Raw genomic sequence first — 24,632 nt, 5'->3', positions numbered from 1 at the left:
TTCTCGGGCGGCTGAGGCAGGAGAACTGCTTGAACCCGGGAGGCGAAGATTGCAGTGACCCGAGATTGTACCCACTACACTCCAGCCTGGACGACAGAGTGAAACTTTTGTCTCAAAAAAGAAAAAAGAAAAAGAAATCAGCAGCTTCCAACTGCCAGCCCCATCCCTGGAAATACTCACTTCTGCCTGTTTGAGCTCCTCTCGGCTCACCTCCTCCAGTGAGGCCTCCAGGAATTTCATGGCATAACGCTCAATGGGGGTCAGCTGCAAGGAGGAGCAGTGATGATAAACGTAGGAACCTGGTACCCAGGGACCCACCACCCTTATTTATTCCCACCAGGGAAGACAGAAGGAGGGTCACAAGCCCAGGGGAAGCAGTAAAGTCAAGAACTAGTGGGTCCAACACTGACCTGTTCTACAAGGGCAGCAATTTCCTGCTCAGCCCGGGACATCTCCTCATCCTCAGCCCCAGGCCGGCCAGCCTCCTCTCCCTCACAAGCAGGAAACCCATCGTTCTCATTAAATTCTGCAAGCTCAGCCACCTGTTCAGCCTTGGCCTGGGTGGCTGCACGGATATCCTCTTCATCTTCTGCCCGACACAATGCCTACCAGGGTGTATAAAAGGAAACGAAAACATGAGACTATAAGTACTTTACATCATGTAATTTGATTCAGGCAAAAACTTAAGACCAAGCATACACCAAACTAGGTTTGCAATAGAATTCAACAACCTCCTAGGCCTCCAGAGTTACCACAACAACTCAGTGGTCCACAAAGGATGGAACGGATTTTACCAGGACACCCACTAGGGAAAAATGAGTATTTTAGAGATTGCTCGCTCTATCTCCCTTCCTTTAAAGCCAGCCTCAGCTCTCAAAAAAAAAAAAAAAAAAAAAAAGCCATCACAGAAAGATGTGAATAGAAATGCACAATTCACCTGGGCACAGTGGCTCACTCCTGTAATTCCAGTACTTTGGGAGGCCAAAGCAGGCAGATCATGAGGTAAGGAGTTCAAGACCAGCCTGACCAACGTGGTGAAACCCCATCTCTACTAAAAATACAAAAATTAGCTGGGCATGGTGGCACATGCCTGTAATCCTAGCTACACAGGAGGCTGAGGCAGGAGAATCGCTTGAACCCGGGAGGTGGAGGTTGTAGTGAGCCGAGATCGCGTCACTGCACTCCAGCCTGGGCGAAAGAGCGAGACTCCATCTCCAAAAAAAGTAATATAATGTCAAAAACTGCAATTATTTTTGCATCAACCTAAATACTTCTCTTAAGTGGAAATGCTAATGAAAAGGAAATAATTTTGAGGATTAAATGGTGAGGTGGATATGCTTTGTACTTAATGCTTTGTACTTAATGTGAAACGCTGTTTCAAACACTTATGCATAATAAAATCACATTTGGAAAGGTTTTTAAAAGATTTATTCCTGGCCAGGTGCGGTGGCTCAAGCCTGTAATCCCAGCACTTTGGGAGGCCGAGACGGGTGGATCATGAGGTCAGGAGATCAAGACCATCCTGGTCTACACGGTGAAACCCCGTCTCTACTAAAAATACAAAAAACTAGCCGGGCGAGATGGCGGGCGCCTGTAGTCCCAGCTACTCGGGAGGCTGAGGCAGGAGAATGGCGTGAACCCGGGAGGCGGAGCTTGTAGTGAGCTGAGATCGCGCCACTGCACTCCAGCCTGGGTGACAGAGCGAGACGCCGTCTCAAAAAAAAAAAAAAAAAAAAAAAGATTTATTCCTTGGTCCCCTCTCAAAATCTATCATAATTTTGGGGTGCTGGGTCTGAGCATTTTTGTGTGTTTTCAAAGCTTTCCAGTTGGGAGCCTCAGCCTCCCAAAGTGCTGGGATTACAGGTGTGAGCCACCCACCATGCCCTGCCCACATTACTTTTAATAGGAAGTGAGGTTCAAAAGAGTGAGGATTGTAACTTGTCTTAACACAATTAAGAAGCATTACTGGAATTCAAACTTAAAACTAAGGACTTCAAAATCCTGTCTTTTTTCCTACTAAATCATGTGAACCAATAAGCAATGTGCTTACAACTATCAAAGGCTGACTGTAATCTGGGAAGCAGAAAAAACGTCTCTTTCCCCTGAACAAGTTCAACAGACTAACAAAGGACAAGATATGCTGTTAAGAATTAGCTCAACTTGGCCGGGCGCAGTGGCTCAAGCCTGTAATCCCAGCACTTTGGGAGGCCGAGACGGGTGGATCACGAGGTCAGGAGATCGAGACCATCCTGACTAACACGGTGAAACCCCGTCTCTAATAAAAAATACAAAAAACTAGCCGGGCGAGGTGGTGGGCACCTGTAGTCCCAGCTACTCGGGAAGCTGAGACAGGAGAATGGCGGGAACCCGGGAGGCGGAGCTTGCAGTGAGCTGAAATCCGGCCACTGCACTCCAGCCTGGGCAACAGAGCAAGACTCCGTCTCAAAAAAAAAACAAACAAACAAAAAAAAGAATTAGCTCAACTTTAGGAACTGCCCACTCTTTTTTCACCTGCTCCAGAATATGAGTCTGCTTGCTGGCCACAGTCTCTTCTTCTTCTTCAGGGGCAGAGGGCACAGATGAGCTAGAAGGTTCCTCCAGGGGCATATCAAACAGCTCTCGGATGGTTTGCTATCGGATAGAACAGAGAGAAGTGTCAGAATCAACAGAATGCTAGTCTAAGCTGTAAGTAAGGCTCTAAGTTGTAAGGCTGATGGTTCTTGGAACTATCAGGGGTGCCACTGGCTGAAGACACAGGTCTGTGAAGGCCAAAGTAGTCCTTTTTGTTATTTCTTTTTTGAGACACTTTTGCTCTCGTCACCCAGGCTCAAGTGCAATGGCGCCATCTCAGCTCACTGCAACCTCCGCCTCTCAGGTTCAAGTGATTCTCCTGCCTCAGCCTTTCAAGTAGCTGGGATTATAGGCACCCACCATCATGCCTGGCTAATTTTTGTATTTTTAGTAGAGACGGGGTTTCATAATGTTGGCCAGCCTGGTCTCGAACTCCTGGCCTCAAGTGATCCACCTGCCTCAGCCTCCCAAAGTGCAAAGCAGTCTTTTTTAATAAACAGGAGGAATTCCTAAAGGCACAGCAGTTTTCTCCTGCATAGGCTAAAAGATCTTACTTAGTACCTGTTTAAAATAGGCTGTGGTGAAGTTGCCTCCCTCAATGGCCATGTCTCCCAACATTCTCTTCTGATTTGCCTTTTTTAGGATGTTCTCCTCCACTGTCCGTTCACTGATAAGCCTAGGGGGTGATGAAGGCCATGGGTAAGCAGCCAAATATATCCAGGAAACCCCATCAGTAAAGGGGAAGTAAGGTGAGGGAAGACTAGGCAATACCTATATATGTGAACATCCCGGGTCTGGCCAATTCGGTGACAGCGGTCCTGGGCCTGAGCATCCATGGTGGGATTCCAGTCGCTGTCATAAAAAACAACAGTGTCTGCTCCTGTCAGGTTCACGCCCACACCCCCACTCCGAGTTGAAAGGATGAAGCAGAATATGCGTTTGTCTGCATTGAACCGTTCCATCAAGGCCTAGAAGGAAAGGGAAAAAAAGATGATACTGGGAGACTTATCCCCCGAAACAGGTCTAAGGCTTAGTGGCACCCCCTCTGGAAGCCCAAATCCTGGGAAAAGGAGAGAGAAGTGGAGGTGAGCCTCTAAGGGCTGCAGAAACCTGGGTTACCTGTCTCTGTTCAACTCTAGTAGACCCATCCAGGCGCAGGTAGAGATGGCCATGGTAGGTGAGAAACTGCTCCAATACATCCAGCATTCGGGTCATCTGGGTGAAGATGAGCACTCGGTGGCCCTCTGCCTTGAGCTGCCGCAACAGCACTGCCAACGTCTGCAATTTTCCTGAAAAGATATTAAGGGATACAGGGAGCTAGCTACAACCTGCAACGGGTAGAATGCTTAGCAATGTAAGGCTAGGGTTAAAAGGTAATCAATGCTTTACGCCAAAGTTTCAATTAGCCTAGCGGATCAAAAATGTTTAATTACAGCAGGACATGGTGGCTCACACTTGTAATCCCTGCACTCTGAGAAGCCGAGGCAGGTGGATCACTTTAAGTCGGGAGTTCGAGACCAGCCTGGCCAACATGAGACCCTGTGTCTGCTAAAAATATAAAAATTAGCTAGGCATGGTGGCAGGTGCCTGTAATCCCAGCTACTCAGGAGGCTGAGGCATGAGAACTCAGGCCTGAACCCAGGAGGCAGAGGTTGCAGTGAGCTGAGATGCCACTACTGCACTTCAGCCTGGGCGACAAAGTGAGACCCTGTCACAAAACATATAGACACCATACAAGTTCTTCCTTTAAGGGCTTCATCTCTTTGGTCTGCTCCGGCCTAGAATCTAACTTCTTTGAGTCTAACTAAAAGAGTAGGGGAATACATAACATCGAGGGAAAAACAGAATCCTCAATGCTTCATGAACAAGAGATTCTTAAGTATTACAACAGTCATACTATCTGAAACCCAGAACAGATTCACAGGATAGATGTCAACAAATCCATTGTCACAGCTTAGACAGGGATTTAAGGTCACAGTCAGAACCATAAAGGCTCTTAGAAAGTTATCTAGTTCAACCTTCCATCAAACACAGAAACAACTTCAACATTTCTGGTAACTCAGTTTGAACTTTTTTTTTTTTTTTTCTTTTTGAGACAGAGTTTTGCTCTTGTTGCCAAGGCTGGAGTCCAATGGTGCGATCTCAGCTCACGGCAATCTACGCCTCCTGGATTAAAGCGATTATCCTGCCTCAGCCTCCTGAGTAGCTGGGATTACAGGCATGTGCCACCACGCCTGGGTAATTTTGTATTTTTAGTACAGACAGGGTTTCTCCATGTTGGTCAGGCTGGTCTCGAACTCCCGACCTCAGGTGATCCTCCCGCCTCAGCCTCCCAAAGTGCTGGGATCATAGGCCTGAGCCACCATGCCCAGCCTGAACACTTACTTTATTATTTCATTTTTTGAGACAAGGTCTGGTTCTATCACCCAGGCAGGAGTGCAGTGGTGCGCTATCTCAGCTCACTGAACCTCTGCCTCCCAGGCTCAAGCCATCCTCCTGCCTCAGCCTTCCAAGTAGCTGGGACTACAGGCGTGTGCCACCATGCCTGGCTAATTTTTGTATTTTTTGTAGAGACAGGGTTTTGCCATATTGCCCAGGTTGGTCTCCAATGCGTGAGCTCAACTGATCTGCTCACCTTGGCCGCTCAAAGTGCTGGGATTATAGACATGAGCCACTGGACCCAGCCTTAATTTTTGAGACAGGTTCTCATCCTGTTGCCCAGGCTAGAGTGCAGTGACATGATCACAGCTGACTGCAGCCTTGACCTCCCAGGCTCCTGCAATCCAGCCACCTGAGTAGCTGGGACTATAGGTGTGCACCATTACATCCAACTAATTTTTCAATTTTTGAGGAGAAAGGGTTTCGCCATGTTGCCTGGGCTGGTCTTTACTTGCCTCAAGTGATCTGCCCACCTCAGTCTACCCAAGTGCTGGGATTACAAGTATGAGCCATCACACCCGGCCTTGAACACTTAACCAAGACTTTCAGTTTATCTATTCTGAATAGTTTCAATTATAACAAAAACACTTTTTTTACCAAAACATTTATTGAACACATATTAATAAAAATGTTGATTTTCTTATATTCTAGGAAATTAAAGAAATCTTGAAACATGTTACTATAGAAATGTCTGTGCAGGGTTGTGGAAGAAACAAGTCACTTACCCAACAGCCATTCTTGGGTAACAGAACCTGATTAACACTGGACAGCTGGCAGAGGTTCCTTGCTCCCAGGTGAAGGTGGCCCCAACCCAACCCCAGAAAATAAATAAGTTGTAAATAAGCCAGAGGCCTTTGTTGCTATTCCCCTTTGTCAGTGATTGCTCTAGGTATGGGCATATAGCTCAGTTTGAGCCAATGAGTTATGAAGCAAAGTCAACTTGGAGGTCTTCTTTTTTTTTCTTTTTTTGAGACAGTCTCGCTCTGTTGCCCAGGCTGGAGTGCAGTGGTGCCACCTCAGCTCATTGCAAGCTCCGCCTCCCGGGTTCACGCCATTCTCCCGCCTCAGCCTCCCAAGTAGCTGGGAATGCCCGCCACCACACCCGGTTAATTTTTTGTATTTTTAGTGGAGATGGGGTTTCACCATTCATAGGATGGTCTCAATCTCCTAACCTCGTGATCCACCCGCCCCAGCCTCCCAAAGTGCTGGGATTACAGGCATTGAGCCACCGTGCCTGGCCAGCTTGGAGGTCTTTTGTTCCCAGAAAACTTTCTCATGCTGTTTTGTCTCAACCCCTTGTTTCTTGTTTAGAGGACTGGTGTATACACTGGAGTTATGGCAGCCATCCTAACATGAAGAAACAAAAGCATGAGACTAAAAAGATAAAAGCTAAAGATGGTACAGCAGGGTAGAAAGATATAAGGTCCTGGTCCCTTAAGGCTGGGTGCAGTGGCTCATACCTATAATCCCAGCCCTTTGGAAGGCCAAGGCAAGGGGATCACAAGGTCAGGAGTTCGAGACCAGCCTGGCCAACATGGTGAAACCCTGTCTCTACTAAAAATTCAAAAAACTCACCCAGGTGTGGTGGTGGGCACCTGTAATCCCATCTACTCGGGAGGCTGAGGCAGAAGAATAGCTTGAAACAGAGCAAAACTCTGTCTCAAAAAAAAAAAAAAGAGCCGGGCGCAGTGGCTCAAGCCTGTAATCCCAGCACTTTGGGAAGCCGAGGCGGGCGGATCACGGGGTCAGGAGATCAAGACCAGCCTGACCAACATGGTGAAACCCCGTCTCTACTGAAAATACAAAAATGAGCTGGGCGTGGTGGTGCACGCCTGTAATCCCAGCTACTCAAGAGGCTGAAGCAGGAGAATCGCTGGAATCTGGGAGGTGGAGGTTGCGGTGAGCCGAGATCAAGCCACAGCACTCCAGCCTGGGTGACAGAGCGAGACTCCATCTCAAAAAAAAAAAAGAAAGAAGAAAAGGTCCTAGTCCCTGAAAATATCGTTAAGCTGCTGAAACAGCTACACACCACTATTCTCAGACTGGCTCATTAAGTAAACAATAAATGTTCTTGTGGTTTAAGCGACTGTTAATTGGTTTTCTGTTACCGCCAAATAATTTTAGCCAACACAAAAAGGTCATTGTCTTTTCCAAGACCAAAATTTACTGTTTACTTCCTGTGTAGTCTTGTACCACCAGACATCTTTTCCCATACAGCTAAATGAAAACTCTACGGTGGCTCAAGCCTGTAATCCCAGCACTTTGGGAGGCCGAGACGGGTGGATCATGAGGTCAGGAGATCAAGACCATCCTGGCCTACACGGTGAAACCCCGTCTCTACTGAAAAAACAAAAAAAACTAGCCAGGCGAGATGGCAGGCGCCTGTAGTCCCAGCTACTCGGGAGGCTGAGGCAGGAGAATGGCGTAAACCCGGGAGGCGGAGCTTGCAGCGAGCTGAGATTGCACCACTGCACTCCAGCCTGGGCGACAGAGCGAGACTCCGTCTCAAAAAAAAAAAAAAGGAAAGAAAAAAAGAAAACTCTATGCTGTACTGTCTTACTTCCTATCGTATCCCAAATGATCAGCAAAATGTAACAGATGTTCACAAAATGATCACTGAATGAATGAGTTAGCAGCACATTTTCAACTGTCATGAAAGTCAAATTCATGATTGGCATGGTGGCTCATGCCTGTGATTCCAGCACTTTGGAGGCTGAGGCGGGAGGATCACTTGAGGTCAGGAGTTCGAGATCAGCCTGGCCATCATGGCAAAATACAAAATTTACTAAAATCTACTAAAAATACAAAAATTAGCCAGGCATGGTGGCATATGTCTGTAATCACAGCTATTCTGGAGGCTGAGGTGAGACAATTGCTTGAACCTAGGAGGCTGCAGTGAGCTGAGACTGCACCACTACACTCCAGCCTGGGCAACTGAGCAAGACTTTGTCTCAAAATAAAAGAAAGAAAAAAGAGAAAGTCAAATTTATGAATGTCAAGAATCTAACATGAGGCTTACATTTCTCTATCTTGCCCATAAGCATAACCTAAAACACCATCTAAACCTTTACAGAAATAGCGAGAGACCTTAAGTGCAGCATTCCTCTGATGTAACAGTCTTACTAGTAAGAAAGGAAGAGAAGCCAAGGGTCCCACATTAGCCAACAAACTCACCGCAATCATACTGGATGAGTCTCAAGTCGGGGAACTGGGTGCGCATGTTACACACAATACGGTGCAAAGGACGAGCCCGGGGCCAGAGCTCAGAGGCCAATTGCTCCTGGAAGGCTGCCTGACGTGGGGCCAGCCAAGGAGGTGGGTGGCAGGCATGCAGGGAAGGGGGAGGTGCCTCCACAGGAGGCATGACAAAGATGAACCTGTGGAAGGAAGAAGGCAGGCAGTGTAAAAGATGACACTCTGAAATGCCCCAGAAGTTAACACCTTCACCAGCCCTAAGCACTACATCCACTCTGAGGCCCCAAGACCCACTCCCCATTAGCACTTAGCCCTGCCAACCTCTCAATGATTTCTGACAGCTGGTCTAGTCGCTGCTGGGGAAACAGTACAGCCCGGTGGGCAGCCTCGGTATAAGTCCAAAAGGTGGGGTGGCTGGGGCCAGGAGAACGAGGGCCGATGGGGCTGGCAACAGGTTGGGGCAGGGTACAGAAATCCAGGACTTCAGTCCCATACACAGGTGCCAGGGCCCCATGAGCCTCACTAAGTTGGAAAATGCGTTCCAGGCGTTCAGACCGCTGCCGCTTCCGCTTTTCCTCCAGGGAGTCCTGGAGGTGAGAGAAAAACAGAGAAAGTAATCAGGGCCCTCAGAGTCCACATCAAAACCTGACTGTTCTTTCCAGATAGAAATATACAGAAACCATGAGATCCAAAAATACACTACGCTCTTTTTGTAGTTTTCCAAGTTATCAATGAGAACTATTTTTTTCACAATATTAAGTAACTTCTCTGCAAGAGAAAACTGATCTTTCCTTGTATTCTACCAAAGCAGAATGACTGAATATTCAAAATTAAGATCTACAATTCCAACAAGTTTACAGAATGGACAATTTATGGGTATTTTCCTATGTAACACTCAACTCCAGGACTATAGCCTTCTTCAAATCACTGACCAGGATACAGAGAGGCCAATCATATCCAGACGAGGTTTTTGCCAAGGGCCAGACTGGAATGGGGTGGAATGGGAACAGCTAACCAGACATCCAGGTCTCATCACTCTGAGACAGAAAATGGGCAACCTGGCAGTGAGGAGACCTGGATGACTTTGACCCAATCCTTTCCCATCTTTGTGCTTCCAGTTTCACAGTTTGTGAAACTTCTTTGTATCACTTATTAGGCTTGTAGTTACACATTTGTATGATTATTTGACTAACATCTGTCCACTACACGGTAGGCCCCATACAACATGAATTATGCCTTGCTCACTATAATCACCCAGTAACTAGCACAATTAAGCTTTCAATACATCTATCTGTTAACAAAATGAGTAAATGAGAGAGACTAGACCCCAGGAGATAGTTGTGAAAAGAGAAGTGCTCCAAATCTCCTTCCTGACTGATACCAAGTATCACCTCTTGCTTTGAAGCGCTCTAAGTGACAAGTGACGGAAAAAAGGTGTCCTAGCAGAGGGAAAAACCAATAGACTCAAAGAGCTAGTTCCTTTTGAGGCTAGCTCTCAACAGTAACAAAAAGAGAAAATCTGGCCAGGAGCAGTGGCTCAAGCCTATAATCCCAGTACTTTGGGAGGCCTAGGCGGATGGCTTGAGCCTCCTGTTCAAAAACAGTTTGGGCAACATGGCAAAACCCCATCTCTACAAAAAATACAAACAAGGGCCAGGCGTGTTAGCTCACACCTGTAATCCCAGCACTTTGGGAGGCCAAGGTGGGCGGATCATGAGGTCGAGAGAACGAGACCATCCTGTCCAACATGGTGAAACCCCGTTTCTACTAAAAATACAAAAAAAACTAGCTGGGTGTGGTGGTGCGAGCCTGTAGTCCCAGCTACTCAGGAGGCTGAGGCAGGAGAATTACTTGAACCTGGGAGGCGGAGGGTGCAGTGAGCCAAGATCGCACCACTGGACTCCAGCCTGGTGACAGAGTGAGTCTCCATCTCAAAAAAAGAAACAAGTAGCCTGGCATGGTGGCACGAGCCTGCAGTCCCAGCTACTTGGAGGGCTGAGATGGAAGGTTCACTTAAGCCCAGGAGGCTGCAATGAGCTGAGATTGTGCCACTGCACTCTAGCATGGGTGACAAAGCGAGACACTGCCTCAAAAAAAAAGACTATTTGTAAACCATACATCTGAAAAAGGATCTGTAACCAGAATATATAAAGAACTCTTACAACTCAATAATAAAAAGACAACCCATTTTAAAAGGGCAGAGGATCTGAACAGATAGTTCTTCAAAGATACACAAATGGCCAACATAGTATTTCAACCACATGAAATAAAGCTCAACATCAGCCAACAGGGAAATTCAAATCAAAATCACAATGAACTACTACTTCACACCCAGCAGGATGGCTATAATCAAAGTAAGTGTTGATGTGCCTCAGCCTTTGGGAGGCTGAGGCAGGCAGATCACTTGAAGTCAGGAGTTCAAGACCAGCAAGGCAAACATGGTAAACCCCATCTCTACTAAAAATACAAAAAAATCTAGCCAGGCACAGTGGCTTACGTCTATAATCCCAGCACTTTGGGAAGCCAAAGCGGGCGGATCACCTGAGGTCAGGAGTTTGAGACCAGTCTGGCCAACATGGTGAAACCCTCTCTCTACTAAAAATACAAAAACTAGCCAGGCGTGGTGATGCCATGCTTGTAGTCCCAGCTACTTGGGAGGCTGATGCAGGAGAATCATTTGAGCCTGGAGGACGGAGGTTGCAGAGAGGTGAGGTGGTGCCACTTTACTCCAGCCTGGGCAACAGAGCAAGACTCTGTCTCAAAAATAAAATATTAAGAATACAAAAAAATTGGGTGGGCATGGTGGCACATGCCTGTGATCCCAGCTATAAGGGAGGTTGAGGTGGGGTCACTGAACACCTTAATGACCCCAACCTCAGGCAGAGGTTGCAGTGAGCCAAGATCATGCCAATGCACTCCAGCGTGTGTAACAGAGCAACACTCCTTCTCAAAAAGGAAAAAAAAAAAAAAAAGTATGGGCTCAAATGTGGAGAAACTGGAATCCTCACAGACTGCTGGTGCTAATGTCAAATGTTGCAGCCACTTTGGAAAAATCTGGCAGTTCCTTAAACAGTTAAAATCTAGTTACAATATAACCCAGCAATTCTTCTCCTCAGTATGTATCTAACAGTAACTGAAAACACCTGTCCATACAAAAACTTGTACATGAAATGTTCACAACAGCATTGTTCATAATAGCCATAAAGCAGAAGTAATACAGGTTTCCATCAACTCAAGGAAGGATAAAATGTATCCATACATTATTATTCAACATAAAAACAAATGAAGTACTGATATATGCTACAACACAATAAACTTCAAAGAACATTAATCTAAGTGCAAGATGCCAGTCACAACAGACCACACATTATACATTATGACTCCATAGGCAAAACTAGAGAAACAAAAAAGTAGGATGGTGGTCATTCAAGACTAGGAGGGATGGAGGCATTGAGGAATACTAGCTAACAGGTGCAGTGTTTCTTTTTGGGGCCATGGAACGGTTCTGATTGTGTTGATGATTGTACAACTCTATAATAAAAAAACTATTGTACAGTTTGGGGCCAGGCGTGGTGGTTCATACCTATAATCCCAGCATTTTGGGAGACCAAGATAGGAGGATCACTTGAGGCCAGGAATTCGAGACCAGCCTGGTCAACAGTGAGACCCCCATCTCTATTTTAAAAAAAAAAACAACTATTGTACACTTTAAATGGGTAAATTGGATGGTATATGACTTACAGCACAAACTGTTAAAAAAAAAAAAAAGTGGCAAGAGGCTATTATCTACTTGCAGAGCAATCAAAATTCAATGTATCATCCAAGATGGGGGAAAAAAAATTCAGCACAGACTACACATCACTCTTGGCTTTTCTCCCTCTACTCTCTACTTCCAACCAGCCATGACCAACCTACCGGCTGGTCAGGTAAAGACCAAAGGTGGAGTCGATGGCAATGGTGGAGGGTGGAGGAGTAAGCAGGAAGCAAAGACTAAGCAGCAGCTCTGATTATAGTGGGGAAAAGCCAGAGGGCCTGGAGGGACCCATTGGACTTTCCTTCTCCTTAGTTCTGGGTTACTTAAGCTGAACTGTGAATTTAACTCTACTACTACACAGACATGGGCCTATATACATAGTACAGAAAAGAAATGGCTACCAGAAATCATAAAAGGGACAGAGAAGAGTTCCTTTTACTGCCCATTTATTACCATGCAGGTTAAAAAACGGGAAAAGAGGCCGGGCGCGGTAGCTCATGCCTGTAATCCTAGCATTTCAGGAGGCCGAGGCAGGTGAATCATGAGGTACACGCCCAGGGAAGAGAAGGGACTTGTCCAAATGTCACTCAAGTACTTGGTCCGTAACATTAAGCTTTGTAATTCACCAGGTTAAATGTGACATCATTGTTCCATCCACCCTACCAATACTCCAAAGAAACTCAACTTCCTGTTCCCTCTTGAGGAAGTAAAACTTACCAGATAAAAAGGGGAACGAGGTGGTGGGGGGGGCTGGCGTCGAGGCCGGGGGCCACCAAACGAGGTAGCAGTGGAGGGAGGGCTGGGGGGATCAGAGCGCAATGTCAGTGTGTCAGGCTCATCCTTGGAAACAGGCAGCCGGGATACCATGGTGACAGGCAAGGGAGCGGCACCAGATGCCGAAACCGCAAGGGAAGATGCCTGGGAAGCTGGGGGCTGTGTGGAGGCTGGGGCCAGCGCCAAGGTCTGAGCTGCAGCCGGGCCCAGGGTAGGAACAGGGGCAGGGCTCAAGGTCAGTGTCTGCACTGAAGCTGGGGCCAGGAGTGAAGCAGATGACGATGCTGGCGCTAAAGTCAGCGTGTGAGCTGCGGCTGGGCCCATCGGAGAAGCTGGAGCCAGAGGAGGTGCTGGAGCCAGAGACAGCGTCTGAGTTGGACCCAGTGGTGGTCCTGGTGCCAAAGACAGTGTCTGGGCTGGAGTTGGTACCAGGGATGATGCTGGAGTTAATGACAATGTCTGAGTTGGAAAGGGTCCCTGGGGGTTCCCCGTGCCCAAAGAGAGTGTCTGAGATGGAGATGAGCCTCCAAGAGTGGGTGCTAAAGCTGGGGCTAGGGTCAGTGTCTGTGTAGAAGCCGGGCTCGGGAGAGGTGATGGAACCGGGGCTGGTAGCAAAGTTTGAGTTGATGATGAAGCCAACACAGGGGTTGGAGCTGGTACCAGTGAAGCTGAGGCTAAAGAGGTTCCTGGAGTAGACGATGGAGCCATAACTGGAACCGGAGTCTGTGATGAAGCCAGGACAGGAGCAGGACCTGGTGATGGTGCCAGGACTGGAAGAGGAGCCAGAGGAGGAGCTGGAGAAGGAGCCAGAATTGCTGTCTGTGGAGACGCCATAGGAGCCAGAGGGGTGGCTAGAGCCTGAGATGCAGAAGATGCTGGAGCCAGAAGGGAAGCCTGAGCTGGAGCTGGATTTGGTGCTGCCGGAAAAGGATTGGCCAGAGCTGAAGCTGGCACCAGGACAGGTGAGCATGCTGGGGCCACGGTTGAGTTCAACCCTGGAACGTGTGAAGAGGTGGGAGCCAACAACAGAGGGTGACCAGGTGTCTGAGATGAAGATAGGGACGGAGCTGTGGCCAAACCTAGAGTCAAGGCTGATGCTGATGGGGAAGCACCAGATGGTGCCAAGGAGGGAGGTACAGGAGCCGCTGGGACAACAGGTGCCAGTGGTGGAGTCACACTGGTCAACAGAGCTGGGCCCGAAGCAGAAACAGGCAAGGGGGCTGAGATGGGGATGGTGAGTGGAGCCGAGGCTGGGGCAGAAAGTGTGGTGGGGACAGAGATGGGGAGTGAAGATGACGCTGGAACTGAGACTGTAGAGGACACAGGACTAGCAAGGGGAGAGGAGTTGGGAATTGGCATTGGAGAAGAGGCTGGCCCAGGGAGTGAGGATGGCACATGGAGAGGAGAAGGGATGGTCAAGGGGGCAGTTCCGGGGGTTGAAGCTGTGGAGAGAGAGAATGAGTTAGCCCCAGAATAACTTCCTGACCCTTTCCTGACCCTGTCCCACCTTTCCCTGACCCCAAGCTTCCCATTTCCCAGGAGGCATTCACTCCCACAACACGAAGTCAAACATCCAAGTAATCTGACAACTTTAGATTTTCTTTCCCTCCAAGATTCCAGCAAATGTATCTTGAAATTAGGTCAGGGCTCAGGCAGCCCAGTTCTGGGGTCCACTACAAATCAAGGCAGTATACTGGTATGAAAAAACTTGTACTAAAACTAAGAAACCTTCGGGCGACCCCATCTCATCTCCATTCCTGGCAAGGATTTCTGGCCTCAGCCACCTGGACTCACCACTGACTTCAGGTGAAGGACTGTGGACCAGCTTGAGAAGAGGCCTCACCAGAGTGGGTGTGGGCATGGGGGTTCGGGCAGTACCCAGAGTAGGTGTGGGTAGCCGGCCAGGGGTTAATGTGGGGCGTGGATTCAACACAGCTGGAAGCCCAGAGCTTGGAGGCCGGGGTGCTGGGGCCAACGGAGGAACAGGAGTCAGTCCATCCCGAGGGGCTTGTCTCACTACAATCTTCACCACGCCTGTATTATTCACCATGGTTGGTGGCACTGCAAGAGGAAGCTACACTGAGAGGAAGGTAAAAAAGAAACAAGAGACCCAAAGGATGGAAGAAGTCCAGGGGCAGGAGAAAGTGGCAGACAGGTATCGTAGATATTCCTAAGGGAAAACAACACTGAGGAAAGGCTGGACACACAGTAGCCCAGCGCATGCCTGGAAGGACCAAGGCCAGCAAGGGCTAAGGAATTAGGAAGGCCAGGAGCCTCACCCTGGTTAGCAGCAAGCGGAAGGCTGAGGCCAGTGGGGGCAAGGGTGGTGCTGGGGGTCGAAGAAGGCAGCACAGAGACAGGGGTAGGGCCAGGGGTCGGGGCCACGGCCTGGATGAGGGCCACATGGGCAGGCTGGCTGATGAGGTGGTGCTGCCCCCCTGCTGACACGAGGTGCACTACATTCCCTGGGTTAACGGAAGAGAGAAAGAGAGAGAGAGAAGCAGCTATCAGCCTGAGGAGGGCAGAGGCAAGGCAAGAAGAGAGGGAAAGAACAGAGGGAATAAATTCTCTAGAATGACCTCTTCCCTATCTTTATCCAAGATCCCTCCAACCATGCCCGTTGGCCCCACCCACCAAAAGCTTGGGAAAGAAACATTAAGGCTGACACTTAAAAAAGTCACAAAAACAAAGACAGGGAAGAGGCGGAAAAAGGCAGGACAGGGGGTGGGTTTTACCTACTTTGCAGCGGGCGGGGCTGCCCCACAGCAAGCTGGCGCACCTGGGCACCAGTCAAAGTCAGCTTGTTGCCCTGGATTTGGAAGGTGAGAGGTTTGCTTCCCCCTGCATTAGCCACTGGACGTTGTGCCAGTGAGGCTAACTGCCCGATGCTGACCACTTCACCTGCTAAAAACAGAGAAGGCCTTATTGTACACAAGGTTCATCCTGCTCAACACCACTTCACAGACCCCATGAAGCACACCTCTCCCCTGAGTGTCCAGTCCAACCAACCAAGCCTTTCCCACAATTTACTGTGTCTCAACAAACTCAGTCTCCACCTACAGCCTTTGAGCTTTTGATGTGCTACTCCTTCCAATCCCATTTGCTTAGCAATCTCCTTTATATCCTCTAACACGGCCTGCCACAAGACTGAGTTAACCACCACCCTCTGCTCTACACTGCCCTTTTACCCCAAATACTTTTCTACCGCTAGGTTTACCACTATTTATTCATCTATGTGTCATTTCCCTATGTCAATTCCTTAAGGCCTCTTAATTATGATCTAACAACATCTGGCGTAATACCTAACATGCTAGCTGCCTCAATTTTTTTTGACACAGGGTCTTGCTCATGATTGCACTGGTACAACCATGGCTCACTGCAGCTTCCAAACTCCTGGCTCAAGCAATCCTCCAACCTTGGCCTCCCAAAGCGCTGGGATTATAGACATGAGCCATTATGACTGACCCAGCTGCCTAAAATTTGATGCTGTCATAGTCCTGAGCTTTTCTCCCATCTCAAGTCCCTCACCACAGAGCCCTGGGAACTTACAGGGCAGGCGAGCTTGCATATCAGGAGACAGAATGAGGCGCTGTGGTGCAGGAGTCGGAGCTGGCACTGCTGTCGTGGTAGCAGTTGCTGTGGTGGTAGAAGTGGTAGTGGCAGCAGCAGGAGGGAAGGTGTAGCCTGGTGGCACTGTCAGGGGCTTCAACAGGCTAGAGGAGCCTGGAGGTGGGGCTGGGCTCAGGCGAACTGGGGCAGGTGATGTTGGCTTTAGGGATAAGGTTGGCGTGGGAGGCCGTGAGGTCCCACTCAGGACCCCCAGGGGGGATGGCAACACTGCAGACACAAAGCAAACACCTGTCAGATATACCCTGACTAAAGCCTTAGCTTGGTCCCAGAAGCCTCCATCCTCCCTTCCAGCCCATCAAATACTAGACCCCTGTCCCCAGCCCAGCTCCTCAAACCCTTTAATTTCACTACTTCTTCCTCAGTCGGAACAACTTTTCTGAAGCACCACGCATCATCCTTCGCTCCCTTTCAACTCACCCTGAGTGAGAGAACCACTGTTTGGCTGCAGGGGAGGCAAGATGACAGGACCAGGAGGCCGAGATGCAGGAATAAGTGGGGGTCCAGAAGGTGAGGATGAAACCATCAGTGGTGCTGGCAGCACTGAGGGGGCTGGGCCAGGGGTGGGCTGGGCTGAGAGCTCAGGACCTGGAGGGGGTCGAACTGGGACAGGGCCCAGGGGTGTCCGTGGGTTGTTCACCACGACCACTGTCCGGCCTTCTTGCTTAGGTACTGGCTGCAGCATCCTATGAGGAAAAATTTAGGGAATGGGTAGGGAGAGAAGGAGAATAAGAAGAGGTAGCAAAATCAAAGAAAAGAAGAAAATGAAGCAGGGAGACAGATTATAAAAGCAAAGGAAAGGAAAGAGACCCAAAGGAGGAAGAGGAATAGGAATTTAAGATAATCAGAAAGCACCACACAGAATGGGAGAAAAAGTGACTAACACAGAAGCCCATCCCAGCACCCTCTTCTAGTTATTCTCTCCCCAATTCCCTCCATGTGCCTGCACCCATCCCATATAAATATTCCAGCCTTGTATTCAACTCTTTTCTTCCCATCCCAAGGCCCCTCCGGCCAGCTTTCAGCCACTTATTCTAGGAACCATCCCCTCATTCCTTAGTCCTTGTACCTGTTGACCTTCATCTTGACTGGCTTGGGCCGGGGTGGGGGATCAGGAGCAGTAGCCACCTCTAGCAGTACCCGGCGAGAGAGGCGGTGCCGGGGCAGAAATGTGTCTGTCTCATATCGAGAGACACGACCTTCCAGGCCAATAAGGTCAAATCGACCCATGTCTATCCGCTGCCACAAGAAAGAACACAAAGCACAGTCATAAAGAAGAACAAAATCACACATCCTTTGAAATGTAGATGTAGCTGGAGGCCATTATCCTTAAGTGAATTAACACAGAAACAGAAAAACCAAATACCACATGTACTCAGTCACAAGGTGGGAGCTAAACATTGGGCACGCATGAACTTATATAAAGATGAGAACAAGACACGCCAGAAATGACTGGGTGAAAGGGCTGAAAAACTACCTGTTGGGAACCATGCTCACAACCTGAGTGACAGGATCAATCGTACCCCAAACCTCAGCATCATGCAATATACCCCATGTAAGAGACCTGCACATGTACACCCTTACTCCAAAATAAAAGCCTGGGCGTGGTGGCTCAAACCTGTAATCCCAGCACTCTGGGAGGCCAAGACTGGGGAACTGTGTGACCCCAGGAACTTGAGATCAGCCTAGGCAACATAGTAAGACCCCGTCTCAACAGAAAATAAAAAATTAGCCAGGCATGTTAGCACGCACCTGTAGTCCCAGCTACTCAGGAGACTCAGGCAAGAGGATTGCTTGAGTCCAGGTGGCTGAGGCTGCAGTGAGCTATGACCATGCCACTGCACCCCAGCCTGGGCCACAGAACAAGACTCTGTCTCAAAAGAAAAAAAAAGTAAAAAAATAAATAATAGGCAGGGCACCATGGCTCACACCTGTAATCCTACTACTTTAGGAGGCCAAACTGGGCGGATCACTTGAGGCCAGGAGCTCGAGACCAGCCTAGCCAACACGGTAAAACCCCATCTCTACTAAAAATACAACCAGAATGGTTGTGCACACCTGTAGTCCCAGCTGCTCAGGAAGCTGAGGCACAAGAATCGAGAATCACTTGAACCCAAGAGGCACAGGTTGCAGTGAGCCAAGACTGCACCATTGTACTTCAGCCTGGGTGACAGAGTGAGACTCGGTCTCAAAAAAAAAAAAAAGTAGTAATAACAACACAATGCACAGTGTCAGAGATGCCAATTTTACAATGATTTATTGGATATGATGCCAAAAGCACAGCCAACAAAAGAAAAAAATGGATAAATTGGACTACATCAAAATTTGTGACTCGGGGCCGGGTGCAGTGGCTCACACCTGTAATCCCAGCACATTGGGAGGCCAAGGCGGGCAGATTACCTGAGTTCAGGAGTTCCAGACCAGCTGAGCAACATGGTGAAACCCCATCTCTACTGAAAATACAAAAATTAGCTGGGTGTGGTGGTACGCGCCTATAGCCCCAGCTACTCAGGAGGCTGTGGAGAACTGCTTGAACCTGGGAGGCAGAGGTTGCAGTGAGCCAAGATGGCACCACTGCACTCCAGCTTGAAGTCAGAGCGAGACTCTGTCTCAAAAAAAAAAAAAAAAAGCCAGGCATGGTAGTGCATACCCGTGATCCCAGCTAGTCAGAAGGCTGAGGTGGGAGGACTACTTGAGCCCAGGAGTTCAAGGCTGTAGTGAGCTATGATTGTACCACTGAACTCTAGCCTTGGTGACAGAGATAGACCTTGTCTCGAAAAAAAAAAAGAAAACCATCAAAAACAAGTGTTTGCGCATCAAAAAACACTATCAATAGAGTGAAAAGACAACTCATGGAATGTGACAAAATATTTGCAAGTCATATATCTGATAATGGGTTAATTTCCAAAGTATATAATGAAGTCCTACAGCTCAAACATCACCACACAAACACCCAAAATAAACAAGTCTTCAACAGACATTTCTCCAAAAATATAGACAAGGGGCCAATGAGCACATGAAAAGATCCTTGACAGCACTCATCATTAAGGAAATGCAAACCAAAACCACAATGAAATACCAATTCACACTCATTAATATGGGTGTAATAAAACAAAGAACAGGTAATGGCAAGGATGTGGAAAAATCAGAACCCTTGTGCCCTGCTAGGGTGGAAATGTAAAACATGCAGCTACTATGGAAAACAGTGTAGAGGTTTTCCCAATATGCAGAAATGGAATTACTGTATGTTACAGCAATATTCCTTTTAAGTAAATACCCAAAGTAAAAAGCAGAGATATTTATATATTCATGTTCATAGCCTTATTCACAAGAGACAAAAGGTGGAAAGAATCCAAGTGCCCACTGATAGATGAATGGATAAACAAAATGTGATGCAAATGCTCCCAGACTTACGACGAAGTTACATCCCAATAAACCCTCAGCAAATCAAGAATTTAATACCCTTTAATACCCTTGACAAGCCCATCAAAAAGTAAAAAATTGTAAGCTGAATCATTCTAAGTCCAGATGCTCCTCAATTTACAATGGGGTTACATCCTGATAAATTCACAGTGAAGCCAAAAAAATACTAAGTTGAACCATCGTTAAGTCACATGACTAGAGTACAATAAAACTAAGGGAATGATACTTAGGGGAGTAATAAGGATGCAAAAGTCAGACCCCAGTCTAACGAAAAGAGGTACATGGTTGGGGTAATGCCAATAACCTTTATACTTCACATTAATGGAATCATACTTACCTGGAGGGGATGGACATCCGTGGCCCTTAGCACCAGAGAGGCGGTGCTGAAGCAGATGCCTGGGGTGATGAAAGGGGAGGTAACCGGTCGAGGGTCGAACAGATTTGGATGATTGCAAACTTTTCTCAGCTGCATCAAAATGTTGATGACGCTCATGAAATGGCCTGTGGCTAGTGTCTCCTTAGTTCTAGGGAAAGAGGAAAAATAAATGGGGCGCCCTAACAGCCACCTACACTTCAATCTCGAGTCCCAGGGCCCACCCTCCTTCCTCCCTTACGTGGTTTGTGCCATGAAGTCATCATAGAGACAGCGTTGACGCTTGGAGAGCCTGCAGCGGATAACATGCTCATACTTTTTGGGCATCTGCTTCTCAACATCCACCTTAACTCGGCGCAGTAAAAAAGGCCTCAAAACCTAAAAGCAAATTAAGCAGGAGGCTAAACAGAAGAACTCAGGCACCGAACCCCAGCCTAAGCCCCTCAATAAACACGAATGGAGCCATACGGCACACTGTATCAGACACCAACCACACAGAGATGAGTCAACTGCAAGCCCTCAAGGGATCTGCCGTCTGCTGAAGGAGATAGACACAAAATGATACCACGACATAGGAAATGATATAAGGAAGCACTGTGGGCAGACCAACTATGCAGGAGAGAAAACTCAAACTAGATTTTGAGGAGTGACTGTAAGTTTACAAGATGATGCAAATAAATCTAGAAGATGAGGAGAACAAAAACTGTGGCCTTGATGGGAGATAAAACGAAAGGCAAATCTGAAATCTCAGAAGATAAAATCCGATAGGACACAGTCATCAATGTCTACAGTGACATGGAAGAAGGAAGGGAGGTAAATGAAGGAAAAGTAATAGTTAAGGAACACTTCCTGTTTTCTAGCTTAGTTTACCTAATGATAGTGATTGACCAAGATGGCCTTATAACAGGCTATAAGGCCAGAGATGTCTGGCTTAGAACAGTGTTGAGTTCAAGAAGAACTTTCAATTAATGATACCAAATCAGAAATTTAAATACAGGTCAAGAGATTTAGAAAGTCAAGGACTTTTAGCACAGATTGGAGAGTCTTTATCACATAAGAAATAGTCAAAGCTTTAGGAATGAGAAGGCCTGTGAGATATGTAGACTGAGAAGACAAAAAAAGTAAAGATTGGAATGCTGAAAGATGTTGTGACATAAAAGCTGGGCAAAAAAGGAGAGCCAAAGAAGGCAAGAGAGAGAAACAACAATATGAAGTTGAAGAAATCCAGGTAAAGAGAAATCCAAGCAGGGACCAATCAGCAGTACCATTCTACTCAAAGACGATAAGGACAAAAACATCACCATTTAAAAAAAAAAAAAAAACAGTCTATGAATGGCGGCTCACACCTGTAATCCCAACACTTTGGGAGGCCAAGGGGGACAGGGCGGATCATTTGAGGTCAGGAGTTCGAGACCAGCCTGGCCAACACGGCGAAACTTGCCTCTACTAAAAATAACAAATATTAGCCAGGTATGGTGGCACAGACCTGTAACCCCAGCTACTCAGGAGGCTGAGGCAGGAGAATCGCTTGAACCCGGGAGGTGGAGGTTGCTGCAATGAGCCAGATCACACCACTGCACTCCAGCCTGCGGGACAGAGCGAGACTCTGTCACAAAAACAAAAAAAAAAAAGAGGCTAGGCGCAGTGGCTCACGCCTGTAATTCCAGCACTTTGGGAGACCGAGGCAGGCGGAACAAGAGGTCAGGAGATTGAGACCATCCTGGCTAACACGGTGAAACCCCGTCTCTACAAAAAATACAAAAAATTAGCTGGGCATCGTGGCGGGCACCTTTAGTCCCAGCTACTCGGGAGGCTGAGGCAGAACGGCGTGAACCTGGGAGGCAGAGCTTGCAGTGAGTGGAGATCGAGACACTGCACTCCAGCCTGGGCAACAGATCGAGACTCCGTCCAAAAAAAAAAAAAACAGAATTGATGACTAAGATGAGGTCATTCAATCTGGCAATGGGTAGTCACTACAACACTGCAGCTTGACAACTGAGTGAGTTCAGCCTGGCACTGACTTCCCTCTCCCCAAGGGTTTCCTGGGCACTGCCCAGGTGCCCAGGAATGGTTCCTCACCATTCCCAATACCCTGACAAACTGTTGCAGGCCCTACCTTGTGGAGGCGTTTGACAAGACCTTCATTATACTCTTGGCTGCCCTCAATCATGCCAGTTAGGGGATTAGAGAACCACTCCTTGAACTCGCGATGAGACTGGAAGACATGGGGCATCAAAAAGTGCATCAAGGACCACAGCTCCATGAGGCTGTTCTGCAAGGGAGTTCCTGTCAGGAGCAGGCGCCTCTGGCTGCAAAGAGACAGAGAGAATCAGAGGGAGGATGGTCAGCAGCTCCCAACCCTCTGAGCATTCTGATACATTCCTCAACCCAGGCAGCCCTCCCTTCAAGCCAAGTCAACCCTCCCATGAATCCCCATCTCCATCTCCACCTGTTGAAGTTGAGGAGTGACTGCCAGCGCTGTGACTTGAAGTTCTTGATGTTCTGCGCCTCATCCAGAATGAGATAGCGCCAATTCTTGCGGCGGAAGGCCTGGTGGTCCTGCAGCACCAGCTTGTAAGATGTGATACAAACATGGAAGGCATTGGGCTTGGTCCAGCCCTGAAGGATCAAAGACAGAAAGTAGCAGATAGTGGGATCAAAAGAAAAGAGAGGAAAGGAAAGACATGCTAAACTCCTCAAAGGACAGAAATCAGGTTGGAAGAAAAGAGAAAGTCCCAGCAAAAGAATGGAGCGACAGAAAGAGGAGGGGCCTGGGCACGGTGGCTCACGGCTATAGTCTCAGTACTTTGGGAGGCGAAGGTGGGAGGATCTCGAGCCCATGTGTTCAAGGTCAGCTTGGTTAACATAGCAAGACCCATCTCTATCTTTGCAAGAAATTTAAAAATTAAAAAAAAAAAAGAAAGAAAAGAAAGTGGAGAGAAAGGAATTCAACTGAGGAAAGGGCTTAAAAACAAAGGAGGCATCAATGGGGGGAAAGTGATCACATGAAAGATCGAACCTGCCGCTTGAGCTTCCTCTCTTTCTGGGCTCCATAGTAAGTGAGGATTTTAAAGCTGGGGCACCACCGTTTCAACTCCATTTCCCAGTTCAACATCACGCTGGTGGGAACAATGATTAAATGGGGACCCCAGTTACCTGTTTGACAAAAAAATGAGAGATGGTAAGGAAATGTAAATTCTGTGGTTCTGACTCCTCAGTTATAACCCTGACCACCCTTTGGCCCTTCCTAGGAATCCTAGCACCTACACTGTCCTCTCTATACAGTTAATGACCGGAGTCAATGAAGCAGGAGTCAATGAAGCTGGAGTCATCGCTAACACGCTCCCCAGGGAGCTAGACTAGGGGGCACAAAAGAAGGGGCCTTGCCTACTTACCTTTCTCACAAGCCAAGTGGGCAAGCAGGGAGATGGTCTGGATGGTCTTCCCAAGCCCCATCTCATCAGCAAGAATGCCATTAAGCTTCTTCTCATACATGGTAACCAGCCAGTCTAGCCCAATGTGCTGGTACTCCCGGAGCTGGCCCCGCAGAAGCAGGGGGATGGGCGTCTTTACCTGGCAGAGAGGAAAAAGAGGTAACACAATGGAAATGAGGCATTTATCGTGGGGACACGAGAAAAGTCAAGACATGAGAAAGGAAAGGCCAGAACCTGGGGATACCTGGGTAGTGGCCAGCGTGTAACCCTTGGGCTGGAGACTTTCAGCTGCTGCAGCAATGTCAGTGATTTCTTTCTTTGGACCTAGAGTAGTGGTGGGCCCTGGAGTGGGAGGCCCACTGCCTGCATCTGCCTCACTCCGCTCTTCATCCCTGGCAAGCAAGTACTCCACCCCAAAATCATCATCTTCCTCCTCTTCATCTGCTTGGCTCTGTGATTGGGCATCCTCAGACTCTTCAGACTCAGATTCCTCTGATGCTGAACTTCCACTTGTTTCTTCCTCCTCTGAATGTTCATCTTCCTCATCCTCACTCTGGTCCTCCACAGAGTCTAAAGTGTAAGACCAAGGCTTACTGCTCACCATACCTGCTCCTCCAATGGCCACCCTCCCCAGCTCCTGCTTCATGACCACATATTCACCTGACTGACTGCTACTATCCTCCTGAGGAGCTTCTTCTACTTCCACGGCCCCCTCTGGTTCACAGTCAGAGCTATTAGCATCAACCTCATCTTCATCCTCATCATCACTGCTCCCAGAGCCTGGGGCATAGGCTCCTGCATACTGCTGCAATAGCTCCTCCATAGAAAGCTCACCTGGAAGAGAAATAAGAGGGAAGCTTTTGGCTACTCTGAAGGGAGGGAGACGGGGAGGTCTGAGTGGTACCAATTAATTTTACCTAGGTCTCTGTAGATACTGCTAGGCCCAGGTCTGAGGGGAGGCAAAAGAGCTTACTTTCAGCATCAGCTAGCAAAACCAAGCCCCACAACCTGGGGGATGTACCATGGGAAGTGGGAAGAACAT

The 24,632-nt window shown here is 48.0% G+C and overlaps 1 protein-coding gene across 3 annotated transcripts in view; it reads right to left on the bottom strand.

The window, feature by feature from the left end:
* The window catches only part of SRCAP (Snf2 related CREBBP activator protein), a 41,961-nt gene that overhangs the window by 3,338 nt on the left and 13,991 nt on the right, over positions 1-24,632 (bottom strand). For 2 of the 3 annotated variants that reach the window (XM_023191165.1, XM_023191166.1), the window contains exons 11-32: positions 24,251-24,424; positions 23,835-24,160; positions 23,552-23,729; positions 23,176-23,312; positions 22,606-22,775; positions 22,273-22,465; positions 20,398-20,534; positions 20,121-20,307; positions 17,430-17,599; positions 16,781-17,046; positions 16,283-16,570; positions 15,473-15,637; positions 14,528-14,794; positions 12,677-14,175; positions 8,527-8,792; positions 8,185-8,387; positions 3,691-3,860; positions 3,343-3,539; positions 3,133-3,247; positions 2,512-2,631; positions 411-605; positions 181-264 (exon numbers count right to left, since the gene is read on the bottom strand). In XM_023191165.1, the coding sequence (XP_023046933.1) occupies positions 181-264; positions 411-605; positions 2,512-2,631; positions 3,133-3,247; positions 3,343-3,539; positions 3,691-3,860; positions 8,185-8,387; positions 8,527-8,792; positions 12,677-14,175; positions 14,528-14,794; positions 15,473-15,637; positions 16,283-16,570; positions 16,781-17,046; positions 17,430-17,599; positions 20,121-20,307; positions 20,398-20,534; positions 22,273-22,465; positions 22,606-22,775; positions 23,176-23,312; positions 23,552-23,729; positions 23,835-24,160; positions 24,251-24,424 (5,507 nt within the window). Of the gene's footprint in view, positions 1-180; positions 265-410; positions 606-2,511; positions 2,632-3,132; positions 3,248-3,342; positions 3,540-3,690; positions 3,861-8,184; positions 8,388-8,526; positions 8,793-12,676; positions 14,176-14,527; positions 14,795-15,012; positions 15,199-15,472; positions 15,638-16,282; positions 16,571-16,780; positions 17,047-17,429; positions 17,600-20,120; positions 20,308-20,397; positions 20,535-22,272; positions 22,466-22,605; positions 22,776-23,175; positions 23,313-23,551; positions 23,730-23,834; positions 24,161-24,250; positions 24,425-24,632 lie in introns of all 3 variants that reach the window. The other variant, XM_023191167.1, reaches the window with a different exon arrangement.

The sequence above is a fragment of the Piliocolobus tephrosceles genome, chromosome 17 (genome assembly GCF_002776525.5).
Source record: "Piliocolobus tephrosceles isolate RC106 chromosome 17, ASM277652v3, whole genome shotgun sequence".
In the NCBI taxonomy this organism is placed as follows: domain Eukaryota; kingdom Metazoa; phylum Chordata; class Mammalia; order Primates; family Cercopithecidae; genus Piliocolobus; species Piliocolobus tephrosceles.
This window is presented reverse-complemented; position numbering and strand designations above follow the sequence as displayed.